At 41.5% G+C, this 21224-nt stretch overlaps 1 protein-coding gene across 2 annotated transcripts in view; it reads right to left on the reverse strand.

Moving 5' to 3' along the window:
- The window catches only part of dcc (DCC netrin 1 receptor), a 368958-nt gene that overhangs the window by 46547 nt on the left and 301187 nt on the right, over positions 1-21224 (reverse strand). For both annotated transcript variants that reach the window (XM_086054077.1, XM_086054076.1), the window contains exons 26-27: positions 20740-20889; positions 4101-4409 (exon numbers count right to left, since the gene is read on the reverse strand). In XM_086054077.1, coding sequence (XP_085910203.1) covers positions 4101-4409; positions 20740-20889 — 459 coding nt within the window. The remainder of the gene's footprint in view (positions 1-4100; positions 4410-20739; positions 20890-21224) is intronic.

The raw sequence follows: 21224 nt of genomic DNA on the forward strand, positions 1-21224 counted from the left end.
TTCGCAGCCAGGCATCCGGCAGGAAACTGATGTCCCTACGTCAGGGCTCCCAGTCAGCAGCTGATTATTCCATCGAATTCAGAATCTTGGCTTCGGAAAGTGGCTGGAATGAGGCAAGCCTCAAATCTGTTTATGTTATCTGTTTATGTTGCTGGACTATCGGAGGAGCTCAAAGACCAGGTCTCAACTCGAGATGAGCCTGATTCCCTCGAGCAACTGATTAGTCTTATCATTAGGATAGACAATCGCCTCAGATAGACAAAGAGTGTCCAGGCGTGCCTTGCCTTCCTGGCCCCGAGCGATGAGCCCATGCAAATTGTCAGGACCCATCTCACCCAAGAGGAATACACCAGGAGGTTTACTCGGGGCCTTTGCCTGTACTGTGGACAATCTGGATACTTCATCCTCCGATGTCCGGGCCAAAGCACCCCGCTCACCTACTGCAGCCAGCACTATGGTGAGTGAGACTGCATCCTCCTGCTCACCTCAACACATGACCTTGCCCGCTTCTGTCTCCTCTAGTTATTCCTCGGTTAGTCTACGGGTGTTGATAGATTCAGGGGCCGATGATAACTTTGTTGATGATTTTTGCCAGGTCTGCTAATTTTCCCATGACTAGCCTTGATTCCCCCCGACCTGTTAGTGCTATTGACGGCAGTCCGCTTGAAACTGTGACCAACCAGACTATCGCCCTCTCTCTCACTATCTCTGGGAACCACAAAGAGCAAATCAAATTCCTCGTCTGCTGCTCTTATAATGAAGTTAAAGTTACGAGTTGGCAAGAGCTGACCTTATCTGCAATCAAAAGAAAGGGTGTTTTCCTGTGTTTCATTTATTTTATTGTTAATGAACAACCCTAATGAGCAAGTTTTTATTCTATTTTGTGCTTTTATAACAGGGAATATTTTTGCTTTATAGCAAATTGAATTGTAGCCTGCTCTCTGTTAAAACTATATTTGAAAAGAAACAACCTCGTCTTACGCATTTGAAACTTATTGCTGTACCAAACCGTGACTTTTGTGAACGTTGCTGCAGTGTTAAAAGGCACTGTTAGGAAATAATCTGCTCAGGTACACACATGTACATTTACAGTTCATAATCGTTCTGTAAATGCAGTAAATATAAAAGTTTCCAACATATATAGGTGCGTCTTATATAAAGGTGCATCTTATTTAAGTTTTTTTCCAAAATGTTCTAAAAATAGAGTGGGTGCGGCATATATAACAGTGCGGCTTATAGCCCGGAAAATACGGTGTATTTGGTGTGGCCATTGACAACAGAGTTGCATGTTTTGCTACTTTCTGCACCCCGTTGCTTCAGGCGGTGAGATGAGCAATCTGAAAGGCTCTGATGCATATCATTACCCATTAATAAAGATGGTCATGTTTTTGTTAAGAAGTTGAATGCAGTCTTATTTACTTTAAAGCAGACATAGAGCCCAGCCAAAGTCATCATCTTATCCTGTACCAACCCCACTAATTCCTACTGCATGGTCACATCACATATGGGCTCCAAGAAATAAAGGAATGTCTGGTACATAATAACAGCGACAATATTATTGCAAATTAAGATGAAAATATTGAATCTTTAACAATTTATGTCTGTACTAAAATTATTCATTTTCATTACTGACCAACACCAGTCTAAATGCATGCCACATATGAACTGTTCAGAAAAAGGCAAAACGACGAACAGAGTGGTCATAAAAATAAAGTGTTGTGTCTGTATACACATAAAACTCCTACCTGATGTTGTTGTGCCACTACCTCAATATGTAAGTGGCACCCGGCGAATCATCCCTGGTGGTTTTGTCGTACGTAAAGCAAGCGCAAATTTCGACGCGTGTGTTGGCCACAAAATGAAAGGAGCAGTGTGCAACGTCTAGGTGGGAATTTTCAGAGTATAATCTTTCTGTGTTCCTCATCCAGGTTAGGGTTAGCATGTTAAAAATATTGCTTGTGGTCGTCACAGGTACACTAACAGCGTAACAAGTTCCCAAGATATGAAAGACATTTTTTAATGCTACAGGGCTTGTGGTAAAAAAAAGGAAAGAAAATACATTTTATCACACTCGAACGATTCTTACCACTTGAAGTGCTCACTACAAAGCGCTGTGGTCTTGGTTAGCTTCCTTTTCGAACCATCCAGTTCAACTCTCTTCACTCCATTAAGTCACTTTCTCTGACGTTCAAGGTCCACACAGTAATATGGAATGATAATTTAGTTTCTATCAATGTTATGAATGGACGATCCAACCGCACAAAAACATCTAGGCATGATTTTCTGCAAGCTATGCTATTCACAGGCAAAAGCAATACAATACAGTGGGTTGTTCTGACAAAGCGGGTTGCAGCTTGAAGTACCCGGATATTCGGAATTGTCAATTGCTGGAAAGTTCACCGTACACGCTCTGTTCACTAACTTGACAATACCATATTATTTACAGCATTAGAAATGTGATTACTGCCTACTGGCAGTGATTCCTTCATTTATCAAGTCAGAAATACAGGAACACTCTGAATAAAGCAACACAGGCATTAAAAGCCAAGTAACAATATAATAATCACTTTGTTTCTATTTCTGTGCATAATAAGATGCTTAAATTTTGACGTGGTCTCTGATGTGTTGTCCTAGGCAAGGGGTGGAGTCGGGCCAAGCGGAGGGTCTCAATAACGGGCACCGCTCCCCACCAGATGACGGCACCTCGCGGGGCCAGTAAATGCGTTGAAAGTGTCCATAATCAAAGTGTGCTTCGATTCACATCAGTTCTCACTATTTTTTTTTAATTAAAAGATTAATGTACTGTAGCGGCACGGTGGACGACTGGTTAGCACGTCCGCCTCACAGAGCAGAGGCCATGGGTTCGAATCCGGCCTTCCTGTGTGGAGTTTGCTTGTTCTCCCCGTGCCTGCATGGGTTTTCTCCAGGCTTGTACTACGTCATGCAGAAGCTTGGTGCTCTTAAAATGACAGGAATCAGACGACTGTTGGTGTATTTGAGGTGTCGGACTGCATCGGACTGATAAACATGTTTTTTCCCAGTATCGGTCCATAAGATAATTAGGGTGCATCCCTAGTAATAGTAAACATTGGAGTAGAGCGTATATAGTATCTCCACTATTAAAGTTCGTTTAATGTTGTGTGAGCGAAGAATGAGTGAATGAGAGATTATTTTTCCACATGGCTTGTCACTACAGAGCAATAAGCGTGAAGCAGGAAGAAATAGTGCATATAAAACGGAGAATGTCCCAAATCTTGGATCATTTTACATTTCATAAAAGACGCTTACGTGCAAAGCGCCTATTGCAAAACACAACCAGCTTAAGTCACCATTGACACCATGAACACCATTGAAAAAAGGTAACAAACCACCCACAAGTACATATTCACACACAACCTGCCATTTGCACAATTGACACAGAGTAACTCAAGAGAGGGTGACTAACGGTTCAGCGAGTAACAGCCAGCCAATTATACACTCTCATTTGCTGACTTTGACGTTCTTCAACAGGCCAGGCCAGGCCTTTTAAAGTCACATGCCTTCAGTCACGGTCACAGATGCAATACAGGTAAGGAGCGTCACCACGAAGTGGACAAAAACAATACCTGCACCACATATACACAGAATAGTACTGTGATGCATGAATCTTTAAAGTATATACTTTGTATAGTGTAAATAATCAAATAAATGTATGGTCGGTACTTCGCAGTTTTCGTCTGTCACGGGGTGCTCTGGAATATAACGCCTATGATGAACAAGGATTATTGTACTAGTACCATTACACCCCTAAATGATGCCCAATCCACACGTTATATTGTTGTTGTACTCGCAGCATTATTAAAAATAGTGGGTTATTGAGATTATTTAAATCAATAAGACCAGGTTTCATATACAACAGACCACCTAATAAAACACCTGAAGTACACCTATTTGGAAATTACATTATAAAAAAAACTCTAAACTTTGAATCTGTGTAACTTAGAGAAACATACTGTATAAATCTTCACATTATATTCAAGGGTACTTCTCATATACAGCGAGGATGTGTAGTAAAACAAGCATAGTAATACTAAATATATATAACAAATATTTGTGCTTACTGGACTGTGGCAGCATGGAGGTGTACACCTTGGGGTCGATGGTGCTCATTGGGGGTGGCAGTAGTGGATTCGTGAAGCTTCTAAGTGGGTGAGTTGGTCTCACACATGCAGTTGGTATAGTCCGACTTGCACTTGGCTGGGATTCCTCAGATGCAACGGCAGCAGTGGCAGCAGGGGCCCCAGGAACCGGGCCAATACTTGGAACATGTTCCCCAGAACTCACAGAAGAGCCAGGTAGAAGGGGAGGAGGCTGTTGTGGTGGAGACTGCTGCTGCAGAAGTGGGTTGGTGGAAGCATCTGTGGATATGACTGACGAGGACATAGATGAAGCGACAGAGACGAACGGCAGAGAGGAATAACAGGTATTATAAGGAAGGCAAATGAGATGGGGTGGGGGGATAAAAACAAGAGAGGAGGAAGGACAAAATATTAGTTACCTAATTAAGTACAGAAACAGGAAACAACTTCAAAAAGCAGAATTACTGAGTACATGAGTTTAGATTGTCAACAAAGTTGGTAGTACGCTGCAACTGGTCAAAAACTGGTAACTTTAATATTTTGTTTTGGAGGCAATCACTGCAGTCAAACGATTTCTGTAAGTCTCAATGAGATGTTAAAACTGTCGATGGAAATTTTGGTTCACTGCCTATGAGCAAACTGCTTGGGCTATCTTAGGTTGGAAGCGTACCTTCTCCAGATTGTACTTTCAGCTTGTTCCACAGATTTTCAATACGTTTTAGATTAGCGTAGTTTCATTTTGTGTTTTAAAATAAATTTGTTGGACCACAAAATTAAAACAATGCCTGATTTTTATGAATTTTCAGTAAAAATCATTTTATACTGATATTTTTACGGATGCTACAGGTGCTCCATGAATAAAGCTCAGACTCTCACCCAAAATCGGCGGTTGCTATTCGTGTTCACGTTACGAGCCAGTACCGAATGCACTCATTCATTCATTCATTCATTATCCATACCGCTTATCCTCACAAGGGTCGCGGGCGTGCTGGAGCCTATCCCAGCTGTCTTTGGGCAGTAGGCGGGGGACACCCTGAATTGGTTGCCAGCCAATCGCAGGGCACACAGAGACAAACATCCGCACTCACAATCACACCTAGGGGCAATTTTAGAGAGTCCAATCAACTTACCATGCATGTTTTTGGAATGTGGGAGGAAACCGGAGTACCCGGAGGAAACCGACGCAGGCACGGGGAGAACATGCAAACTCCACACAGGGTGGCCGGAGCCGGGATCGAACCCACGACCTCTGAACTGTGAGGCGGACGTGCTAACCAGTCGACCACCGTGCCGCCCACCGAATGCACTCGAATCAGTTAAACCTGGTTCACACGGCAGGATTTTAATATTATCGGCCGACTTCCAAACTCTGAGAGACCTCACACGTGACTAGAAAAAAAATCACACGTATTACAGTTTTGAACGTACCATGTGGTGTGCAGCCACACAGCAAAATCAACACATCACACACAAATCACATTAATTCACAGGTATTGTCACATCAGATGGAAAATCTTGCAAAACCCCTTGAGATTGAACGAGACTTCGGAGTGAACAAACATGGTGGATGAAAAGGCAGAAGGGGTCTCCGGTCATGTCTTGATGGTGGCGCTAGTTTGCGAATTATTTTTAGTGGAAAAAAGTGACACAAAAAGAAAACCTGGGCTCTGTTGTGGCATGACTGTTTGGCTTCTTTGCCGCCCCAACTTATAATGTCAGAAAACTATGATTAATGATGAAAACTGTGATTAATCGCCACAAAAAAATATGGACATCTCTAGTTATGTCCACTTCAATCTAACAAAATATCACGATAGATCACAAAGATCACGACCCTCTCCATAGGCACCCACTATAGAGAATGAATATAGCACCTTTCAAGACACCCAATGTAACTTTAGCATTGAAAAAAAAAAACATCAGCTGGGAGGACTGGAGTGGCACACTGGTGTACCCGCAAGATGTCAGCCGTTCACAGCTTGAGAGTTAAGTGTGGGTCTGCAGATGCCAGTGTCCGTGCCCTTAATCAGTTAATGGCCTTTCGGTGATAAACATTGTTTTTGTTGATTGATGGACTGATATGGATTTTATTGATGCAATCAGAATACTAACATTTGAATGAATCCCTGATTGGCGTATAAACATGATTACTGGCTTGAAATATGTGTATATTGTTGCATGATGGCACTCCTACAACTGCTATAAGGCACTGTAGGTGGAAGAGATTTAAAAATAAGTAAGAGAGGGAGACAGGGAGCATTCAGGGAATTTAACATTTACTGGCCCATGATGATCATATTTCCTAGTACAGTGCTCTTGGATTTACGTGCTCAACTGGGTCTAGATGCAGCAATACTCTGTCGATGGGCCACAATTCTTATTTTGGCATCTACTTTCAAGCCAGACCACTTTTTAAACATTTCTCCAACTTTTCTATCTGTCATAATAACTCCATTCCCTGCTGCATTCCCTTTTGTCCATTGTGGCGCTACCGAGGACACCAAATAGCATGCCTTTCCTCGCCTCTACCTCAACAATAAGCTCCTTGAATTCGGACTCTGAGAAATTACGTTTCTTCCTTTTAATTTTGGTCATCGCCATGATTCAGCCTTAACATAGCATTGATCAGCATGGATAATGGAAGAAGTAAAGAAACTAAAAAGAAGTTGCCGAGAGAATGTGGAGGAAACAGAAAATCACAATAAACGACAGAATATTATGCAACCAACTAAAAGTCTACAATAATGCAGTTAAAACATCAAGTAATGCACATTTTTCCAAAGTAATCACTGACAATAACAATAACCCGAGAGTGTTATTTTCCACCATTAATCACATTTTTAAGAATGATTTTAATAGCGTTCCCTTAATTCCATCAAAGTCCCTCTGTGAGGATTATGCAGGCCACTTCAAAGAAAACATGAACAAAATCAGATGCAATATTTTATCCAGTCAGTGCATGTTCCTAAACACAGCTGAGCGTTTGTCTTTACCTGAGGAAACACTGGACAGTTTTGTCTTTGTTAATGCTGAAATGCTGAAATGCTTATGCAATACATTCATTCATTCATTCATTCATTATCCATACCGCTTATCCTCACAAGGGTCGCGGGCGTGCTGGAGCCTATCCCAGCTGTCTTTGGGCAGTAGGCAGGGGACACCCTGAATTGGTTGCCAACCAATCGCAGGGCACACAGAGACAAACATCCGCACTCACAATCACACCTAGGGGCAATTTAGAGAGTCCAATCAACTTACCATGCATGTTTTTAGAATGTGGGAGTACCCAGAGGAAACCCACGCAGGCACGGGGAGAACATGCAAACTCCACACAGGGAGACCGGAGCCGGGATCGAACCCACGACCTCTGAACTGTGAGGCGGACGTGCTAACCAGTCGACCACCGTGCTTATACAATACAATACAATTTTATTTATATATCGCATTTCATAACACTTTACAAATAATACAATAAATAGAACAAAAACAATAAAAGGCTGTGATACATGTATTAATAAATATAGATATAAATAATATATCAAATATAAATAAAAATATAAATAAATTAAGCCAATAAATTGACATAAAACACATATACATACAACATACAACAACATATACAATTGGCACAGGAAAAGAGCCAAAAATTTCAGGTCTGATCAAAAGCCAGAGAAAGAAATGTGTCTTCAACCGGGTTTTAAAAATGGACAGAGAGGGGGCTTGCCTAACAACCAATGGGAGGTCATTCCAGAGGGAAGGACCAGCAACAGAAAAGGCTCGATGTCCTCTGAGGCTCCGCTTGGTCCTCGGCACTCCGAGCAGCGCCTGGTCCGCAGACCTGAGGCTGCGGGAAGGTGCGTAGGAGTGGAGGAGCTTGGAGAGGTACGCCGGGGCCAGGCCATTTAATGATTTAAAGACAAATAGGATAATCTTAAATTGGACTCTGAATGCACTGGGAACCAGTGAAGGGAGGCCATAATTGGTGTTATGTGCTCGATCTTCCGAGCTCCAGTTAGTGCAGCAGCATTTTGGACCAACTGGAGACGTATGAGGGACCACTGGCTGACTCCAAAATAAAGTGCATTGCAGTAATTAGCCGAGATGTAACAAAGGCATTGATGACTGTTTCCAAGTGCAGAGGGGAAAGGAGGGGCTTTATCTTAGCCAGCTGTCTAAGATGAAAGAAGCTCAACTTTACAGCAGCGCTGATTTGCTGGTCCAATTTAAGATCACAGTCCATTTTGAAACCCAAGTTTAAGACTGTTGGCTTTAGATATGAAGCCACGGGGGCCCAGGTCAACAGGGTGGGGTGGAGACAAGCCACTGGGACCGAACACCATAACTTCTGTTTTCTTTTCGTTGAAATTTAGGAAATTTAACTTCTGTTTTCTTTTCGTTGAAATTTAGTGACATCCAGTCTTTGATGTCCTCCTCCTCCTTTGTTTTCTAAGGACGGAACCCAGGGGCAGCAAATACAATGAGAACAGCAATGGCCCCAAAATAGAACCCTGTGGAACACCATACGATAGAGGGTCAAAGCAGGACTCAGAGGAACCTAGGCTAACAGAACATGTCCTGCTAGCTAAATAGGATCGAAACCACTCTAGAGCGCACCCACTAATGCCTACTTGGTGTTGCAAGCGAGTCAAAAGAATACTGTGGTCTACCGTATCGAAAGCTGCAGTCAAATCCAACCAAACGAGACATACGTGGTCTCCAGTGTCATTTGCCAGGAGGATGCCATTGAAAACACGTAGCAGGGCTGACTCTGTGCTATGCATCTTCTTGAAGCCAGACTGGAAAACTTCCATGACATTGTGTTTATCCAAGTAAGATCTTAGCTATGAGTGCACCACTTTTCCCAGAATTTTAGACATAAAGGAAGCTTGGAAACTGGTCTAAAATTTGATAGCAGTTTTTTCAGCAGAGGTTGCACTACAGCTTGCTTAAAATGTTGGGGGACCGCACCAGAAGACAGGCTGCTGTTGATAATGGCCAAAACCGATTTACCAATTGTTGGGACAATCTCCTTAAAGAAGTGTGCAGGAATGGAGTCATAAGGGGAACCTAATGGTTTCATATGGCAAACCATTTCCTCCAAAAATGTCAAAGAAACTGGCTCAAAGGAATCGAACACTGTTGAACAAGGAGCTTGGACAGAGGGGTCAAATGTAGCGTTGGAAACAAGAGCCCTAGCTGTAGCAACCTTGTCAATGAAAAATTGCAAGAATTTATCGCACATTTCAGGGGACGATTCCATGCAGGTCGGTTGATGTGGCTTCAGTACAGAGTCAATTGTTTTAAATAGAGCACGTGGATTGAATCAGACATGACAAATGGTCTCTCTTGGACTCCTTCACCTTTCTCTGGTAACGATGCCAGCAATACTTTAAGATTTGATATGAGACCTGCAGCCTGTCTTTTTTCTACCTGCATTCAGCTCTGCGTCATTCTTGTTTATCTGTGCGAGTGCTCTCATTAAATCATGGCTCCGGTCTAATTTTTTGCCGCATCATTTTTAATGGAGCCACGGAGTCCAAAATATTAAGGCAGGATGAATGTAACCAAGTGCTGAGCTCCTCTGTGTTTGAAGAGGGAACACAAAGCTGATCAAAGGCATCAGAAACTGACTAGCAGTGAGGTGGTTAAAAACCCGGGCCTTGTGCTCGCTAACATTAGCTCTGACAGCACTGGAAAACATTACATCCAAGAGCTCAGTCATAGTCATATGATCAGAGAGCATATTGTCCAAAACTTTCAAATTTGAGACCGATAGACCATAATAAAGGACAAGGTCTAAAGTATGTCCTTGTTTGTGAGTGGAGCCAGCCACGCACTGCACCAAATTGAAAGAGTCAATGAGTCTTAAAAAGTCCTTTGCCAGTGGTTTTTCAGGACAGCACACGTGAATATTAAAGTCCCCCATGAACAGGATGCGATGATATCGCAACATGATTTTGGCGAGAAGATTTGAAAAGTCATTCAGAAACTCCTTGTTGTATTTGGAGGACGGTATATGACAGCGCAGAGCACAGGGCACTGTCAACTTCAAAGAATGTGCCCTCAAAGCTGCTGAGCGCTGTGGCGAATATACACTGTTTACATTTAAATTTGCTTTTAAAAACAGTCGCCGTTCTTCCACCTCGGCCTGAAGTACTCGGCGCATCCAAGTAAGAGCATGCAGGCGGTAATAGTTCAAGCATCGCACTGCACTCACCAACGCCAGTCCAAGTCTCCGTCAGGTTGTTGGAAAGAAATAGCTCCCTGAGCATAGACGATTTGTTCGTCAACGACCGGGCGTTCAACAACGCTATCCTTCTGGGACCATATAGGAGCAGCAGGTGTCACCTCTGATTGGCGGGCCCTGGGAAGCTCCTTGAGAAGCTGGCGATTTACATTGCGTCTGATGGCGCATGGTAGGTGGCGGCGCATCCGGAATTCCTCGGCGCAGCCGACAACGGGTATCAGGCAGCCAGCAGCGGGGTCCCGAGCGAGGCACAGCGGTGCAGTACGTCCGTGCGTCCGGGAGCGAGCAGGGGACGAAGAGTGCACCTGCTCCCTTTTTAGCTTCGCTAGCTTGCCACCACGTTTGCCCCGGCGCTGCTTTCAGGTGGTATCGCTGGGAGATGGAAGAGGTCCGCCGCGATGTCAGCGGGCAACGTCTCTTTCCAGACATTTTATGGAAACTTTAGAGAAGAGCTTATAGGTATTATAGATTGCTCTCTTCAGACAGGAACCTTCCCTGCTGCCCTCAAAGCAGACCTCAAACCCTTCCGAAGAAGAGTAATTTAGATTTTAACAATCTTAAAGTGGAAGTCAACCCAAACATATTTTTTTTCAAGAATAATTTCCCAGCAGGCCTACTAGTTGAAACACGGCATTCTGATTAATTTTGTGTTTGTGGAATATAAATTAAGCAGCCATTTTGTCTCATCGACTGAAAATGACATCACAACTACTCACAACGACCAATCACAGCTGACCTGCTTTCTGAATCTGAGCCATGATTGGTCGTTGTGAGCAGTTGTAATGTCATTTTCAGTCGACAAGACAAAATGGCTGCCCCCAGAGATGGCTAAAAACGAGTGGATTAACACTTGTTCCACAAACGCAATATTTATCAGAATGCCCTGTTTCAACTAGTGGGCTTGCATAGAGCATATTCTTGAAAAAAAAATGTTTGCATTGACTTTCCCTTTAACAACTTCTGACTAGTATCAAACTTATCATTTTAAGCAACATTTTAGAAAAAGAGGTTTTTAATCAACTCAATGATTAAAAAAAAAAGTAAACTTTTTGAAAAGTATCAATCAGGATTTAGGATCAACCACAGCACTGAGACTGCCCTTGTCAAGATTTGAAATGTTTTAGTGGCAATCTTGATCAACGTAGACTGATTGAACCAACCAGTGTTGGTTCTACTTGATATTAGTGCTGCTTTTGATACAGTAGACTAAGGGTGGGCGATATGGGCAAAAAAAAAAAAAAAATCTCAATATTGTTTCCAAAAACTCGATAACGATAATTTGACGATACCCTACGAAAAATATTTTAAATCTGCACTTGCTTCACATACCAATTGTGGATAGACAGCGTTTGTGAACAACATCTCTTTTAAATTGATAAATACAGCTACTGCAAAACATAATGATATTCTATGACAATATTTACTAATAAAGAACAAAAAATTATGTATAGACTTGCATTGATTTTTGGGAATATTTATGTCATTTAAATGTCTCTGCTGTTATTCCATAATGGTGTGACATTTTGAGCTGCAGTAAGTACTGGTGTACCACTGCCAACTATTAGAGCAATAAGAATGAGAAAAGGGTGCTGACTACAGCAATCAAAATGAGAAAAAATGGAATTGATATGTGACGTGTGACGAAGGCCCTTTATTGTTCAATTTATTCATGCTTCCTCTCGGTGGTGTCATCAGGAGACACAAAGTGAATTTCCATTGTTACGCTGAGGATACACACCTCTGTCTCCTGATGATACGAGTCCACTGGATGCTCTTTTTAACTGCTTTAGACATGAAATCCTGGATGACAGGGAACTTTCTCCATCTTAACCATGACAAAACTGAAGTTTTAATTATTGGCCTTGTGGCTGAGAGAGAAACTTTTAACCAAATTACAAGAATTATCCTTAAACCCGTGATCACAAGTGAGAAACGTGGGTGTTATTTAAGACTCTGAGCTCACTTTTTTACCGCACATTAAAATCTAACAAAAATGTTTTTTATCACCTGAAGAATAAAGCCAGAGTCTGCCCCTTTCTCTCTCGGGCCAACATGGAGACGCTAATGCATGCTGTTATCACCAATCGGATTGATTAGTGTAATGTCTTGTTTTCTGGTCTTCCTCAAAAAAAGCATTTCAAGCATACAGTTATACAGAACTCGGCAGCGCGTGACCAAAAGGCGGGAGCACATTACACAGATTTTAAAATCACTGCATTGGCTTCCCGTGTGTTTCAGGATCGATTTTAAAGTTCTTTTATTGTTTTTAAATGTCTGAATGCTCTCTGAACTCCTTTTACCTTATGAATGCTGCGGGGGGCCGAGGTGAACTCAGGGGGTGGGGGTTTTGATTGTTAACAATGTGAAGCACTTTGAGTTGCATGGTAATGTATGAAAAGTGCTGTACAAATAAAGTTTGATTGATTGATTTAATTTATATTTGTGTGGAGCTTTGCCTTGACTATATGGATGAGTTTGACATTTAGAGGGTGGGATATGAGAATGGTCCACATGAACACCTTACTAAGCATGCTGTGACTAAGGTAAGATGTTTTACTTGTGTTCAATTGTGTGCATTCAGATCAGATAATCAGCAAGGTCTGTCGAAGCTGGATAACAATCCTGATCATTCGAATCAGGTCTGTTGCAGCAAGGTGACATATAAAACACCCAGGAAACCGGCCCTCGAGGAACAGGATTTAAGACCCCTGCTTTAAAGTACTTTACAACAAAAGTAAGTATTGCTCGGATGGAAATTGGAAATCAAGCCAAGTGTATCCGAAAATACATGGGATGGGAAGTAACGAGGTACAAATACTTTATTGTACTTGAGAAGTTTTTTCTAGTACTTTATAAGTAACCGAGTATTTATTTTTTAGAATGTTTTGTTACTTTTATCTATTACATTTTAACACCACTATCTGTACTTTTTGCTCGATACATTTTCAAAACAGGGTTTACTTTTGTTTTACATGATGCATGATGATTAAAAAATAAATTAGACAAATGTTCGTGGCTCCGCCCATCATATGCAGGGTTACACCCAGTCCTGAACATCCCAGATTGTGATTGGCTCTATCTCAAGATATGACATCTTCCGAGGAGACGCTATGCTACCCGCTACAGAAGATAATTTAATTGGAATGTGAGAAGAAAATGATCAACAACATGGAGTGTGTTGATGAACAATTCTTGGTGAATGCATTGTGTCCTGTGTAAACCTAAAGTCCACGAGCTTGCCGCCTACAATAATTCCCCATCCAATCTGAGAAAACATATCGATGTAAAGCTAAATGATTACCCTTTTGTTAGCTTGGCCCTGGTTAATGACGTTAGTTTAGCATAACATGCTGTATTAGCGTGGTAGACCATCTGGTTCAGTTTGTTTGCTCTCAGGAAGACTTTGAACATTTTGATGTTTGAGAAGCCAAAAAAACAATACAGTCAGTTTAAAGGTGTATTAAGTGGCGACCTTTCAAATTGAATAGCCTTCAAATTATACGACATGAGGAGGAAACATCCAGTAAAAATATTTACTCACGAAGTACATTTCAGAGCCTGTACTTTTTTACTTTTACTTGAGTAATTTTTTGAATGAGTACTTTTACCAAAGTCATTTTTATACTTGTACTTTTACTCAAGTACAGAATGTCAGTACTTTTCCCATCTCTGAAAATAACCGACAACCAACCAATACAACTTAAACTGCACTTCATACAATAAGGAAGCTCATATTTAGGTTATTTTTCCTCCAGATAGCGTCCTTAAAGCTTGGAACAAACAGAAAGTGGAAGCTCGTAAGCCTCTGAAGCTTCTCACTGGAAATAGGTAACGAGCTGCTGTGCATATAGTCGGTTGAATAACTGAAGCTAACCACAAATAAACCACACACGTAAGTAAAGAACGCAAAAACAAAACACCATCAAAATTCATCTTTGGGCAACTAGGGGCCTACACCACACAGACTCCTGTTGCTATTGACTGGCCACATGTTTGTTGTCCTTCATGTTGACCTGATGTGGACTGTGTGCAGCGTTTTGGCTGTGACATTCATTGAAGGAGAAAAATCTGTGCTTGATGGTTGCGCCTTCTCGGCAGCATGCGTACACCAGCACTGATTTTGATGAGGGGATGTCGGCTGCTTGACGGCCGTAGGGCGCTTGTGTTTTTTGTGTCTGTAATGGGCAACGTTTTTCACAGCCCTGTTTTGTTCAGCGGAGATTGTCTGCGCTGTTGGACAGTCTGCGTTGGTGTGGCTGGATAGATGGCTGGTGGAGCTGAGGATGAGGAGAGGAGGAGAGGAGCACTGGCGCGAAGTGCGGATGTGTATTTGGAACTCAGAGTCGGTGCTTGGAATTGAAGCAGATCTAAATGGGACTGGAGAATTGAACTAGTCTTTCTGTAGGTATGTAGGTATGCTACTCATCAAAGAACGCTACAGCTACTTGTTTACTTACAATCTTAGCTTGTAGCAGATGTGTGATGCCATGCATGCTGTGATCATAATGTCTCTGATACACTGATGAGGAGTCTGTACGTCTCCTCTTTCATCTATAACCTCTTCAATTGTAACTGTATTGTATTATTGTTCATGCTTGAGTGGTTTAGGTCCTATTTGGCTGACAGTACTTTTTGTTTTAGCCTTGGCTGCTCTGAGTCCCGCACTGCTCCACTGTCATACGGTGTTGCGCAGGGTTCAATTCTGGGGCCACTTTAAAGAAACATGGTACTGTATTTCCTTCCACTGCTATGCAGATGATTGTCAGATCTATGTCCCGCTGAGCAAAAAAGATGCTCTCTCATTGAGGCCACTTTTGTCCTGTCTGGAGGAAATTAAGACCTGGAGGGCACTGAATTTCTTGAATTTAAATGAAAAGAAAACAGAAGTTATGGTGTTTGGTCCCAGTGGCTCTTGTACTTCCCTTCCAGCTGACTTGGGCCCCCTGGCTCCTTATCCAAAGCCAACAGTCTCAAACTTGGGTCTTAAACTGGACACTGATTTTAATTTGGACCGGCACATTTGTGCTTTTGTTAAATCCAGTATTTTTCATCTTAGGCAACTGGTTAAGGTAAAGCATCTCCTTTCTCAACAGCATTTTAAAACAATAATTCATGCCTTTGTCACATCTCGACTGGATTATTGTAATGCACTTTATTTTGAGTCAGGTAATCCTCCATCAAGTGTCTCCAGTTGGTCCAAAATGCTGCTGCACGCCTCTTCACTGGTATTCGTAAGAGGGAGCACATAACTCCTACATCGGCGTCCCTTCACTGGCTTCAGGCACATTTTAGAGTTCTTTTTAAGATTCTATTATTTGTTTTCAAATCTTTAAATGGCCTCGTCCCGGCTTACCTCTCTGAGCTCCTCCACCCCTACGCACTTGCCTCAGGTCTGCAGACCAGATGCTATTAGAGGTACCGCGGACAAGGCGCAGGCTCGGACGGGATCGAGCATTTTCTGTTGTCGGTCCCACTACAGTGGTACCTCTACTTACGAAATTAATTGGTTCTGGAAGAAATTTCTTAAGTAGAAAATTTTCTAAGTAGAGACGCGTTTTTCATGTAAATGCCCTAATCCGTTCCAAGCCCCCCAATATTCAGACATAAATGTTTTATAAAGCATAAAAATGCATGAAAACATGTAACAAATACATTACAATTAGATTAGTGCACAATAAATGAGAGTTGTGCATAAGGTAAAAAACAAAGAATGGAGTAAAGAATAAAAATGATGGTCGTTTACCTTTTAATTGCTGTCCTCATCGCTTTTTGCCCTCTTTGGTTCATGTTGTCTCTCAGAAGTGTTTTTTGCCTGGCGTTTTGTAAAGAACTGATTTAAAAACATGGCGGCTGTCGATACATTACGGTCATATTCTTCGGCGAGATCAACCAAACGCATCCCTTTTTCATACTTTTCTATTATCTCTTGCTTTGTTTGTATGGACAAAAAAAACCCCCGATTTTCTCTGTTTTTTTCTTTTCCTCATTTCTAATTCACGTAAAACTATCGGAACACCTCATGGCCCGAGGGGCGAATAACGAGGACGCTGCATAGACACATCTATCACATATATACCTATTTACCTGTCTATCTACACACATAGACACATACGGTAGAGGTCCCTCTTAGCCAATGGGATACCAGCAAGATGCTAGGTAATAGCCAATGGCAGAGCAGCTATGAGTATGTTGTGTTCTGGAAACTCTGGATCTGCGAGTAGCAGCCCATACTGTATTTTTACCTTTCGTATGCTGAAATTTCTTTCGTAACAAGAGGCAATATTTTCCTGTTGAGGCGTTTCGTGACTTGAAAATTTCGTATGAAGAGACGTTCGTAAGTAGAGGTACCACTGTATTTGGAATGACTTCCCGATAAATGATAGGCAAGCCCCCTCGCTTCCCATCCATAAAACTCGTCTTAAAACTCATTCTTATTCTTTGGCTTTTGACTCAGCATGAGACTTGGTTTTGGTTTGACTGTTTTTGTGCCTTTTACTGTCTTTTCTATTAATGTTGTTTGTTGTATGACTTACTTTTGCTTTATGTACAGCATTTCATATGCAACGGTGGTTGTCTTAAAGTGTTTTATGCAGTAAATAGAGTTGAGTTGAGATATGTGTTTTGTGCAGCTGCAGCTGTTGTAAAAGCCCTATACAAATAAAGATGTATTGTTTGTACTTTGTATTTATGGCTCAGTCATGGCAACAAAATAACCAGTCAGTGGCACAATTCATGGAGCTAAAAGATGCTATGTACTGCAACCTCCAACCATCCAACCATTTTCTAAACTGTAACGCCGATCCTATTCATGGTCATCATTCACACTCACAATCATGTGGTTTCTGCCAGCATCGCGCTCAGGTGAGTAAACCTTCAACATTTAATGTGATGGTATATGTGTCAACTTAATATTCACTGCCATTGACAAGTATACTTGTCAAACATGTTTTTCAACGGGGGTTGGTGGGGCTCCATGTAAATTTCAAACTTGGAAGCGCTTTACTGATGCAAAACCACCAGTAGATGACCTTGATGCCCCATTTTAGATATGAGATCAGCACAGTTTGTGAGGCCACTGGGAGTAAAGACTGCATTTTGTGCAACCTACCTTTATTCTACTGCCAATTATAAAATAATTGAAAAAGGCAGTATCAAACTTTCTTTTTTTTTCACGTGAAAGTAGAGTCTTTTCTTTCATTTGGTAAGTTCAGTGTATATGTAATCATTGAACACAATATACTGTGGGTCTTGAAAATGTCAAAATGCTCTAAAATGGCTAGCAGTGAATTAATAAAGTTGTTATTAAATTGTCTCTGCTTTATCACTGTAAATGATGATGCACCTTGTAACATGACCTTTTAATATAAAAACATACTAACAACCATTACATTTTTCCTATTTAGACTTGTTGAGCACTCAAATAAATGAATGTTTGTCTGTTTCTTTGTCAAAGACAAATGGGATGAGCTTCATGTTAAATTCGTACAGAAAATGGATGGGGGGGATAGAGTAGAACTAATTAATGCATGGAAACATGGAAAATGTGGAGGTTAGAAAATGTCACAGACAATGACATAGAATTAGTCACATTTCTATTTTAAGCAGAACTTACGTCAAGTAAGCAAATGAATCAAATATGCATAATGTCTCTGTACGCACACTACACAGCCACCTACCCGAGGAATTTTTTTTTCAATTTTTCAATTTGCCTTAAATGAAATGTTGGTCAAATTGGACAGAAATTTAAGTAATTTGATTTTAAATTCTATTCAACAATTGTGAGAAGTCATCCCCATCACGAAGATGACTGCAAAGAAATTAATGAGAGGTGGTTGACAGAGTCCAAACACAAATATATTGGAGCCAAATTGGGAGTGGGTACGTTCCTTATAATGTGGTATATTCAACCACATCCCACACAGATGTTAGTCAGCTAAAGTTGGAGGTCTCAATAAATTTATCAACAGCTTTTGATATTTCCAACAATAACGCAACCACAACCTGGGGCTCTTTATAATGTCATACAAGGTGTGATAGACGGCTCAAGTATCGTTTTGTGTTCCCCTTGACAGTTAGTTGTAACTGCATTTTGTTGCCAGTGATCTCTCCTCTCAGGTGTCAGCTAATTGAATGACTCTGAGGCTTCTTATTGTTTCTCAGCTGTCTCCAAGTCATTGATACAAGCTGACAAGAAATTAGGCAATTATTGAATTACTGCTCCCTACGGTATCGTTTAGCTCTACAGTAAAATTGTCTCGAAAAAGACAACAAGCATGATCGGAGGAACACTCATCGTACAAGGTTACTCGGTCCTTTCTATTTAAAGGATTTTACATCATGCATACAATTATTGGTAACATTTATACATTATTATCATGGTACTTGAAACAACATTTGCAAAAAAGGAAATCTCCCTCTTCAGTTTCAACATACAGTATATTATTGTTTTTTTTTTTCTTTTATGTCAAAGAATAAAACTATAATTTGTAGCGACTCTTGTGAGGATAAGCAGTGTAGATAATGGATGGATGGATGGACATCCTGTAAGATACATGGCATGGCATCTTCCAAACCGCTTATCCTATAGGGTCGCAGGGAGGTGCTGGAGCCTATCCCAGGCGTCAATGGGTGAAGGCAGACTACACCCCGAACTGGTCGCCAGCCAGTCGCAGGGCACACACAGACACCGTCACTGAGCGGGAACCGATTCCACACTGCCCGCACACAACTCAGGCGTGTGTACTACTACACTACCAGTGACTCCTGTAAGATACATTGCGGTCAAATACGACTGCATTTGCACAGTGGATTGTTTTTTGTCCTCCCCTCACCCCCATTTCTCATCTCTTTTCCCCCTCCCCCGTTTTTCGTGGAAAACATAACATATCAACTATTGGTCTGTACAAACAAACAAAAAACAAACAAACAAACATAAATAAATAAATCAATCCAAATGTATTTTGCGGGCGAGGAGGGTTCCTCTCAACCGCAAATTGTGGCAAATTGCCTCCCCAGTCCTAACTATTCGGTGCCATTCTGATGGTTAATTGTGAGCAAAAGGACATATAGTACTGTAACAGAATGAGTTATTGTTGCGGGTTAGTGTAGGAGGGGTTGTGGTGAGTCATTCCTGTGTGCGTTGTGCTGTGCGCTGATGTTTCCAGCTGTATTTAACCCATTAAAGCTTGAAGCCCCTCGTGAGCCCCTCGTGAGTCATCTCTCTAAAACCTCTGGTCGTCTTTGGAGTCACCCTTGAAAACCTGACATTTTCGCCACCTACAAAATAATTAATATCTCAGCCCCTGTAGCAGATAATAATTCCAAAATAATTTGTGAGCTTAGACGTGGCTTTCACTCAGGCCCGGGTGGTTGGTCAGTTTCCCTGGAACATGAAAGGTTGCCTCATCACTAAAATAAACGCGTCTGAGGAATGTTTCATCCTCAGAAATTCGTTCCAGCATGTTAACTGCAAACTCTTTTCGTCTTGGTTTATCATTTGGCTCGAGTGCCTATAAGAGTCGCACTTTGTAAGCGTACAATCGCAAGTTCTTGTGTAGGACCTTGTGCACTGTTGAACGCAGTCGCTGTAACTGTGTGGCAGCAGTACGGATGGACTTTGTGGGAGAATGAGAAAAGGATTGTCTTAGACGATCGATGTTTTCATTAGATGTTCTTGGTCGCGCACTCCTTCCTTTATCTAGCACTGTACCTGTCTCCATACATTTCTTGTGCCATGCACGAATTGAATAAAATAGAACAAATCTGTCTATCCTCTGACAAATTACGACACCGTCACATGTATATTCTGATGCATTCCTTGGCTAAGAGAAAAGAATTGGATTAAAAAAAAAAAACGACGTATCCGCACTCCCGGTTTTAAAGGGGGAAACACGCAACAGCGCTCCTGGCTTTAGTGGTAGAAATGTGGTTATGTGCTCCCGTACTTAATGGGTTGAATGCATCACTGCTGCTGGCATGCAGGGCAACCCGAAAAAAGCGAGAGAATGAATCGCCTATCTGGGATGCGTAGAGTTCGTAACTTGTTTAATTTTAGTATTGAGTATGCCCACAGTAGTAATGTGTTTTGCTTTACTATAAAGGTGAGATAAATAGACTGTCTCCCATGTAGCTTTGGAAGATAGTACAGTAAACATTGTTACATTGTGTGATGCACAGAACCCATGATGGTAACACAGCGCGAGAAGAAGCACAACATAGATTCGCTCTTACCAAGACTGTTTGCAAATTGAAAATAGAACTGTGACAACTTTGGCCGTAACCTGAATTGTTAGTAAAAATGGTCGGCCATTACCTAAGGTTCAATTGTAGTATTTTACGACAGTTGCGGACTTTTATGACCTTTTGTGGTTTTACCTTGTGTGTATCCTCTGTCCACAGTCAGGCTGGGGAAAGGCATTGGTCTTAAACTGAATTTGGTGTGGGTGAAGCTGCATGAAGGGGAAGGAAGTATACCAGGATATTGAGAGGAATCAATAGATGGCACTGGAATGGCACTGACCACCGCTGAAAAAGAAAAAGGACAGTGGTCAGTACAAATGGCGCAAACTACTGTAAACATAAAATGATGCAATATGTCTCATCCAGTCCACAAAGGTTCAGTGAGTGTGATGCTGCTATGTGATGTTAATGAGACAGAATAAGCAATTTGACATGATTTCACTTACAAAATAGATTTTTGCAGTGTAATGTAAAAAAATTGTTAAACAAGTTAAAAGTCACTGTGTGCTCCCATTTTTGCCATTTTCCACAGTACAGAGGTATTGTACGTATTTTTCAAGCTGGAAATGCAGTCATTACTTTCAGATTGTGTCAGCTAAAGAGGAAAGTATTAAGATTTA

This window comes from Filicampus tigris, chromosome 15 (genome assembly GCF_054856515.1).
Source record: "Filicampus tigris isolate MCC_2025a chromosome 15, RoL_Ftig_1.0, whole genome shotgun sequence".
Classification (NCBI taxonomy): Eukaryota; Metazoa; Chordata; class Actinopteri; order Syngnathiformes; family Syngnathidae; genus Filicampus; species Filicampus tigris.